At 38.2% G+C, this 9,795-nt stretch overlaps 1 protein-coding gene across 9 annotated transcripts in view; it reads right to left on the bottom strand.

Moving 5' to 3' along the window:
- Positions 1-9,795, bottom strand: part of SYTL2 (synaptotagmin like 2) — a 260,784-nt gene that overhangs the window by 32,156 nt on the left and 218,833 nt on the right. For all 9 annotated transcript variants that reach the window (XM_053708648.1, XM_053708653.1, XM_053708651.1 and 6 more), the window contains one exon: positions 7,636-7,680. In XM_053708648.1, coding sequence (XP_053564623.1) covers positions 7,636-7,680 — 45 coding nt within the window. The remainder of the gene's footprint in view (positions 1-7,635; positions 7,681-9,795) is intronic.

The following is a 9,795-nucleotide window of genomic DNA, read 5'->3' as shown; positions in this document are numbered from 1 at the left end:
GGATTAACCCCCTTGATATAGCAGCAGTATTAATCAGTAACGTAAAAAAAAATAGCAGTACTGTGTTTCAAACGTTTTTATTTTTCTATAGTGTGTTGACTTCTGAGCCATTTTAAAAAATATATATTCTATTCCAGTCTGGGGATTAATCAACTAATGCATTAGCACTTTTTTTTTTTTTACAATATATCTTTTTTATTGTTTTCAACAAAGGAACACATTGCATACAACTGCATCATATTAACAATAGCTAAATATGATTCAAGGAATAACAACACATAGATTTACAATGTTTGCAGACATCTTAGACAGACAAAAATTACAGTATTTTTTCAAGATTAAACAAGCCCTTGAAAAATTTTAATCTGTTCAGAACCTCTGGAATAGGCTCATGCATTTTGTTCCCAGATGAACATCACATCAGCAATGAAATCCTGTTTACCTATATACGTATAGTATATTGTTTCTAATTCAAGAACATGGTTCACTTCCTTGACCCACATGCCATATGTTGGTATTTCTACTTTTTTTCTAAAACCTTGGTATTAGGCGCCTAGCGCAGTTGAGCAAAATGTGCAGAAGTTTTTTCCGATACAGACAGGCTACATTTGGAAAGTCTCCTAATAGGATTAGGCTAGGGGAGAGATCTAGGGGCATCCCCAGTACCGTACTGACCTGTTTGTTTATACTGTTCCAATATGGCCTGAGACGTGGACACTTCCACCATATATGGGAGAGGGTACCGACTCCACCGCAGTGTCTCCAGCATAGGGAAGAGGAGTTGGGGAAAATGCTGTGGAGCCTATGTGGGGTTAGGTACCATCTGGAAAGCAACTTAAAGTTGCTCTTCGCTAAGGCTAACGATAGGAAAGACTTTTTGGTTTCTAGAAAAATACGACACCATTGGTCGTCTGTCAACGATATATCCAACTCCTTCTCCCACTTAGTGATATATGCAGGTTTCTTGGCGGGGAAGTCTCCTCTTAATAGCTTATAAATTTTAGAAATAAAAGCTTTAGACACTGAGGGGGTCGAACACAGAGTTTCAAATGGTGTTAGAGGCCTAGTCAAGTTTGCTTTGTGTGGGCTTGTAAATATAGCATGTCTAGCCTGTAGATATGGGAACCATCGGTGAAATGGAGAGCCTATAGATTGGCTTATCTCTGCTTGTGAACGCATCAAGCCATTGTGTAGTAGCATGTGTATGGGGACATTAGAGGGTACTCCTGTTATTCGTGGTGTCTAAATGGAATGGGTTTGCAAAAGTAGGGGGTTGTTAAGTAGGGGAGAGAGGGGGGAAACCGATGTAGAGATTAGTTTGTCTTCTGCTAGGGATTTGTCCCATGCATGCAGTGTAGCTGTTCTATAATAGTTGCCCCAGACATCTGGGGGTCTTGATCTATGAGGGATCCAGCACTGATCTCCTAAGTCCAACCCGCCTGCCAAAAAGAATTCTATCTGCACCCAGGGCTTATCTGTTTGTGAGTGCTTCCAATCCACTATTCGCGCCATGTGTGTCGCTTTGTAGTAGTTAACCAGATTGGGGGATCCAAGACCCCCATCCTCTTTTTTAAGGAACAGCGTGTCTCTAGTTACTCTAGGTCGCTTATGTGACCAAATAAACTGGTCAAATCTCCTTTGTTGTTTTAATAGGTATTGTATAGGGAGGTCTATAGGGAGGGCTTGAAATAGGTAGAGGAATTTGGGAAGAATGTTCATTTTGATTGCATTAATACGCCCCATCCAAGAAAGATGGCCTTGTTTGTGCCAGGCTTCTAGTGATTTATCTGTTTCTATCTGAAGGGGTACATAATTAAGGGTATAGAGTTCTGCGTGAACGGGGGATATATTGACTCCTAAGTATTTAATTTTCGAGGTTATCTGAAAGGAAGTATGGGTTTTAAGATAAAGTGCGTCTCCGGCCTCTAAGTGTAGTGGGAGTATCATTGACTTTTCCATGTTGATTGAGAAGTTGGAAACCAGCTTATACTCCTCGAGTTCATCAAATAGAGCTGGGAGGGAGGTGCGGGGAAATCGGAGTGTAAATATAATATCGTCTGCGTACAGCAGACATTTTTGGTGGATCTCTCCAAAAGAGACTCCTTGTATAAGAGGATTACTCCTTATCCTGGCAGCAAGCGCCTCTACTGCCAGAGCAAACAGCAGAGGCGAGAGAGGGCACCCCTGGCGCGTACCGTTATTTATAATTATTCTTTGGGAGAGTGTATTATTCACATTGACGTGTGCAGAGGGGTTACTACACAGGGCCTTAATTTGCGATATCATTACTTGGGAAAAGCCAAACTTTGACAGGGCGGACCAGAGGAAATCCCAGTCCACCCTGTCAAAGGCCTTCTTGGCATCAGTGGATAGCATTACGAGAGGTAATTTGGAATTTGTAGCCGAGGATAGGGTATGGAGAACTCGAATGGTATTCTCTTTAGCCTCCCTGCCCGGTATAAAGCCGACCTGGTCGGCATGCACAAGGGATGGTAAATATTTGTTCATTCTTGTGGCTAGTAATTTAGCGTACAGCTTTATATCTACATTTATTAAGGATATAGGGCAGTAGTTAGTAACCTTATCCAGGGATTTGCCTGGTTTAGGGATCACTGAGATTGTAGCTGCCAGAAGCGTAGATGGTAGTTGGGAGCACTGATCAAAGGAATTATACATTTCTAACAAGTGGGGACCCAGGAGGGATTTGAGCAAATGGTAGAATTTAGGAGTGAAGCCGTCAGGGCCGGGGGCTTTCCCCTGTGGGAGGTCCCTGATAGCCAACAAGACCTCCTGTATTGAGAATTGTGCGTCTAATGTTTCGCTATCTAAACTTGAGAAAGATGGGAGCTGGGCCTGCTCCAGATACCTATTGCTGCTGTTAAGCTTCTCATCTGGGTGCGTGTTAGGAAGATTATATAGTGCGGTGTAGTACGAGGCAAACTGCTTAACTATTGCGGTGTTGTTAGTATGGGTTGCCCCCTTAGCGTCTGTAATTTTAGCTATGTAAGTTTTGAATCTCTTTTTCTTCAGGGATCTCGCCATTAGGCGCCCTGCTTTATTATTTTCAATTAAAAAAATTTGATTTGGATGTAAGCGCCCTCATATGTGCGTTCTTGATAAGATAATGATTTAATGCTTCTCTAGCCTGCTGTGATTTCTGCAAGTAGAGTGGGAATTTAGGGTCTCGTTTTAATGCACTTTCGCATGTCCTAAACTCAGACGTGAGGGAATCAAACAGGGCTGCCCGCTGTTTGCGCTGTCTATGTGTATGGCCCATTATCACTCCTCTCATATAGCATTTGTATGCTTCCCAATTGGTAACAGCTGAGGTGTCTGTGGAGTCGTTAAATGAGAAGAATTCAGAAGTTTTTTCGGCCAGGTCGGTGATTATTAAGGGGTCTAGGAGAATTTGGTCATTTAGTTTCCAATCCTGTTAGTATCGTGGCTTAGAGGACCATAAGAAGGTGGAACAAACCATGCTGTTGTCTGACCAAGAGGTATGATGAAGCATGGAATCTATAAGCGAGGTAAGCATCTGTTGCTCACAAAAAATGTAATCAAGGCGAGTATAGGAGCGCTGGGGGTTTGAGAAAAATGTAAAGTCTCTAGTGTTTGAGTGGGTGGTTCTCCAAGAATCAAAGAGGGGGATAGTGCTGATTGTTTGCCAATTGGCTCTAATTTGAGAGTTCCTAATGTAAGACCTGCCTAGTGACGTGTCCAACAAGGGATTAATTGGAAAATTAAGGTCTCCACTAAGGAGTATCGGGTCCTTGGAGATATCTATAACCTGATTAACCACTGTATGTAAGAAGGAGGGCTTGGGGCAATTGGGTGCATACACGTTGACCAGGGTTATGGGTCTACCAAAGTATAACCCCACTATAATTAAAAAGCGACCTTCCCTGTCAGAGTGTTTATTTAAAATTTCAAAGGAGGAACCTTTTCTAAATGATATGCAGACTCCATTATGCTTGGTCGGGCCTGAGCATAAAAAGTGTTGATCATAATATAGCTTTGAAAGGTTGGGTTCACAGGATTTTTTAAAATGGGTCTCTTGCAACATAATAATATCAATTTTCTTTTTATAAAAATCGTGAAAGGCTATTGAGCACTTCTGTGGGGAGAGAAAACCCTTAACATTTTGTGTGGAAAGCTTGAACTGGCTAGGTTGAGGGTGTCCTAACATATTACTGTAGTCTACAATCTCTTAACAGTTGCTAATCAATACAAGTTAATACAGTGTGTTGTATTCTAATAGCTGCAAAATTCAAAAAATAGGAAATAAACAGGGGTATCATCGTCCTCATTATCTAGTTGGGGCTGATCAGTTTTCTTTTTTTTATTCTCTGTGCTTTTAAAAAAGGAATTTACAGAGCCAGAGCCTGTAGTTAGTTTCAAGGTCTTTTCATTTTTATTTAATCTGCGTTGTGCCATGGTAGCAGGTGTGTAGAGGTGCCTGAGTATTGCCAGATATCAAAATAGTTTTGCCTTTTAGCAGCCGTGCCTCAGTGAGTGAGGGTGTATGGGTGCGCAGAAACCTTGATTGAGTGAGGTTCTGTACAGTGCAGCAATATATGTCACCCCTTTTTTCCTCTTTGGCCCCTATTAGTCAGTAATTGTCTGCTATCAGAAAAGCCTGGGGCTTTTTACTCTTGATCCCTGCTTATGGCATTCGTTGTCAGGAGCGTGATATGGTGGTTATCAGGTTAATGTCCGTCTTTTACATTGGTGTGGTATCTTACCAAACTTCTAGCTGGTGCGTGCAGTGAGCTCCGTTGTTGAGAAGAGGAGCTTTTTCATCTGTTGACCGCTGCAGTGCTTCCAACTACAGGTGCAGGCTTCTTGCGCGGCCTATACCGCGATCGTGATAGCGGTCTCTACCCCTCCTTTATTGCTGCCAAGAGTCAGTTAAAGGGTCGCCGGTCTCTTTATATACATTTATTGGCCAGTTTCAGACCTCTGTGGTTATTGTGAGCGGCCTGAAAGGGAGTCCCGCCGTTGCCACTTCTGGAGCTCTAGTTAGGTGCGGCCATTAAGCACGCCCGCATGCTCCGCCCCCTTTTGTCTTTTTATATATATATACATATATATATATACACATTTATTCATTCATTATTTTTATGTTCTCTAATATAATTATATTGAGAAATAAACAAATAAATAAAGAGTCTCATATAATAGATCACGGATTGATATTCCCTGACCACATTTTAAACATTTATATTCTCAACTAAAAAGCACTATTGATCTTTGTATAGGACATAGTACATTAGCAACATTAATTTTGTGTGCTGACTTTTTTTCACTATTGAAATATACTTTTATAATTTGTCAATAGTTTTGATAAGGGCACAATATGTCTTACACTTAAACCTTATAGTATTCTTCTGAACTGACATTTAATACACAAGCTACAAACCACTAGCTCCCAGTACTGCATTACTACTCCTGAGCCTACCTAGGTATCCTTTTCAACAGACGATAATAAATTGGAAACTTGCTAAAATTGCATGCTCTATCATGAAAGTTTTATTTTGACTTTACTGTCTCTTTAAGTATCATGGTAGTTTGTTGCATTTGGAACTAACATTTAGAATTTAACAATATTGTGTTTGATTACAGTCCTTTAGACAGGTTTATCAAATGATGTATTTACAAAAATCCCCATACATTTTAAAGGAGAATTTTGTTTAAAAAAAAAAAAAATTGTTCTAAAGTATTTTGATCAGAAATATATTTTGATATAAAAAAGGACTTATACATCAAAAATTAAACTTCTCATAGAATGTGCAATTAAAAAAATATCCAATGTACTATTAAACCTTTTTCATCTTGTATAATTCACACATTGCTGTTCATAGTGCACTGCTCATGACACGTGCACGCCCCTGAGCCTATCTTAGTATTCTCTCACAGAAAGGAGCATAGTTTTAACAAACGCTAATTACAAAACAAACAAAAAAAAAAAAAAGAGGTAAATTTAATAGAATTACATTGGATTTCTTTTTTAATTGCATGGTCCATCTGAATGATGAAAGTTTAATTTTGACTCCCAGTGACCTTTTTTTTTAAAAAAAAAACTAAGTATATTAGTCTCAGGTGAGCATAGGGAGTGCGGGTCAGAGAAACGTTACCTCTGCACATACATTGAGAAAGAATCTGCAATCTCATTGGCAAACATCTTGTTTAGAGAAGAGTAAAACATTTGGAAAAATGAAAACAGCACATTTGTAAAAAGTACGTGAGAAGCAGAACTTACTGAACAATATTTATAAAGTCTCCTGCAAGTGGAAAGCCATAACCAGTGGTGAAGCGTGCAGGTGGAAGTAAACAGATAACCTGCACTACTTTACCGCAGTCAGCGGTCTATGGATTGCGTAACAATGTTGCCAGGAGCAAATTAGGAACCTGTTCCTCAGAACATTAGACCACAATATCTCAAATTCCACAAACAGACTCTTCCACATGACAAGAGTTTGGTGACTGTGCCTGGGGATTGTATTATGCTTCCCAAATTCTTTCTTTGTATGAAAATGTATTTCTTTTAGATTTTGACATAGGCATTTCATTGCATTGCCCTCTTCATTTCCTACTGAATAAGCCATGATAGAACCATTGCAGAAGATGGGGACCCAACCCATTTGCAGAGATACAAACATCATCCTTGACTGAATGGCTCTAACATTTCTCTCACTGTACCATTTATATGACAGGCCCTTGCTAAAATCATGTAGAAATAATTCCAGGACTGTGAATATTCACTGTCGTAATAAGTAACTAGTGATTTAAAAATGGCAGAGTTTGTAACTAGGGTAGAGTTGCCATGTTGTTGTCGTCACTTTAAAAGAGGACACTTATATAAATAAATAAAAAAAATGTGTCAGAGGTCTTTAAAACAAACATACATTATTTCAATCATTTTTAAATAGTCCCTGATACAGTATACGTATTTTTCATAAGTGGCCAATTTGGCAATCGTAAACTAGGAATGACCAAATGTTTCAGAACATTCTTTAAAAAGTTGAATGGTTTCACTTTTGTGTTCCAAACATCAAACATTCACTTTATTTAAAAAAAAAAAAAAAAAAAGGGTTAATATTTTGTTTATTGAATATAACAATCAAATATTAAATATTAATATTCAAAGGCTCATGGGCGCAAATATGTTTTTAAAAAATCCCCTTAGCGTTACATTTTTTCTTAAGAAAATACAATGTTTAAACCCACCTCATTAAGTACTCGTTGGACACAGTTACAAATTGCTTCTGTACATTAAACCCAAAATTTCCTTTCATGATACAGACAGAGAATTTAATTTTAAACAACATTCCAATTTACTTTCTTTTATCTAATTTGTTTCATTCTTTAGATATAATTTGTTAAAGAAATAGCAATGCACATGGGTGAGCCAATCACACGAGGCATCTATGTGCAGCTACCAATCAGCAGCTATTGGGCCGATGCTTTCAAGGAAAGAATATTAAGAGAATGAAGCAAATTAGATAATAGAAGTCAATTAGAAAGTTGTTTTAAATGGTATTCTCTATCTGAATCGTAAAAGAAAAATTTGGGGTTTAAATGTCCCTTTAAGTTTAAAAAAACAAAAAATAAAACAAACAGGAAAATTATATTTACCCTCTTGGTCACTAAGATCTACATCTTCTTTTGTTCTTTCTTGATCTGTTCAGAAAAGAAGAGTGTGTGAAAATAAAAACAGACCAAACAAAGGGAAGTGGTAGCCACAGGCTTTGCTATGAAGAACATCTCAGGAATCTGATCACCATACTTTAAAAGACTGTTAGACTTGTTTAGTATTTTAGTCACTTACCAACACCATGCAAGTTGCTGAAATTATGAAGGTGCTATGAATTAATTCTGTTTCTTGCTTGTAATGCTGAGAAAATATCTTGGTGTCAAAATATTCCCTGCCTCAAAGTGTTAATGTGCACAGCTTTGGCCCAAAGAATTGATTGCTAATGCCAAACTCTTTAATCCTTACTATAAAAAAGGTTTTTTTTAGAAATTATATATAACAATATTTATTATCACTGAAACGTTGTCACACAAAAAGTCTCCAACTATTCTGTGTTTAACGCATCTTGATGTTTGATTCTGTCATTTTATGTTAATATCAAAACTGTGCATTTTATGGACTGACCTCTAGATGGCAGAATTGATCATTTTTTTGTATTTGTTATGCAGACAAGTGCCATAAAATATGTCTATTGCTGCATCTGAAGCCTCTCGTGTTCCCTATTTTCACCTCCGTGTACAGTTACTTATCTGATATACAGGTGCCAAGTACTTAAGTAACCATACAAAGGGTTAAATATAAGAAATAGGGGCACAGGAAAGGCTGTGAAGGAAGCATTAGGCTTATGCAATGCACTTAAAGGGACATGAAACCCAAATCTCGTCTGTCATGATTTAGGTAGAACATACAATTTTAAACAACTTTCCAGTTTACTTCTATTATCAAATTGGCTTTATTCCCTTGGTATTATTTGTTGAATGGGTGAGCCAATGACAATCGGTATATATATGCAGCCACCAATCAGCAGATAGAACCTAGGTTTATTTGCTGCTCTTGAGCTTTCCTAGATAAACCTTTCAGCAAAGGGTAACAAGAGAAGGGAGCAAATTAAATAGTAAATTGGAAAGTTTTTTTAAATTTTATTTTCTATCTGAATCATGAAAGAAAAAATTTCCCTTTAACTTGTAAACTTCATAATACACCACAGTAAGGCAGTAGCCATCATAGGCCCAAATGCTGCATCTTTAATTTTATGAGATATGCCCTTTCTACGTATAAATGGAGGGATGCTGTCTGCTCTCTCATTTTAACCCTCTACAGGTGCCAATTGGTGAAGCTCTTTATCTTTAAATTGGATGCCGCCACCTTGAAGTTCACGTATTCTTACACCCTGTGACAGAAGTTGTGACCTTTCACAGTGATGCTGCCAGCTTTTACACAGCTTTATCATGTGCTTCAGGTTAGGACACACACACTGCAAACCAGGTGGTTTATATCCAGCCACTGCAAAATTGTAAAGCTCACACTTTGTAGCATGCACGCTAACCTGACGTGTGCTAATATGGCTTTCAAAAAGCATCACTGATCTATGAATGTACACAGCTTCTGGCACAGGGTACAAGAATACCTAAAGGGACATTTAGTATAGTATTGAGGATACTCCCCACCTCGCTCTAGTCACGAGTGCTGCCATGTTGAAACTAGCTTTTTATGCCTTCCAGTACCGACGTGTTTACATATGTGCAGTAACTTTCATTAAGATACCTGGAATGTAATCTACATACTAAAATCGACGCACCCTTAATTAGAGGGGGTGCATGAAATTAATTTAGGGCTAGATTACAAGTGGAACGGTAGTTTGCGCTCACGTTCGAGTGTTAAAACCACTAGAATTATTTTTTGCGCTCTGTGATTCACGTTTGTATTACGAGTTTAAAGTAAAAAGTTTGCACTCACGCGTTCGCAAAGTCACGGTAACAAAGACTTTGAGAAGTTGCGAAAGCAAAATCGCATTTCACTACATTTCCCCTCAATGTAGCAAAAAAGTTGAAAAAAATCTAAATGTAGCCACCAATAAGCAAGCACTATCCAGGTTCTGAATTAAAAATGGGCCGGCTCCTAAGCTTACATTCTTCCTTTTTCAAATAAAGATACCAAGAGAATGAAGTCAAATTGATAATAGAAGTAAATTAGAAAGTTGCTTAAAATTGCCTGCTCTGTCTGAATCATTAAAGTTTAATTTTGACAAAACTATGCCTTTA

The sequence above is a fragment of the Bombina bombina genome, chromosome 3, assembly GCF_027579735.1.
Source record: "Bombina bombina isolate aBomBom1 chromosome 3, aBomBom1.pri, whole genome shotgun sequence".
Taxonomy (NCBI): domain Eukaryota; kingdom Metazoa; phylum Chordata; class Amphibia; order Anura; family Bombinatoridae; genus Bombina; species Bombina bombina.
Note: the sequence above shows the minus strand (reverse complement) of the source record. Positions and strands in the feature narration are given on the sequence as shown.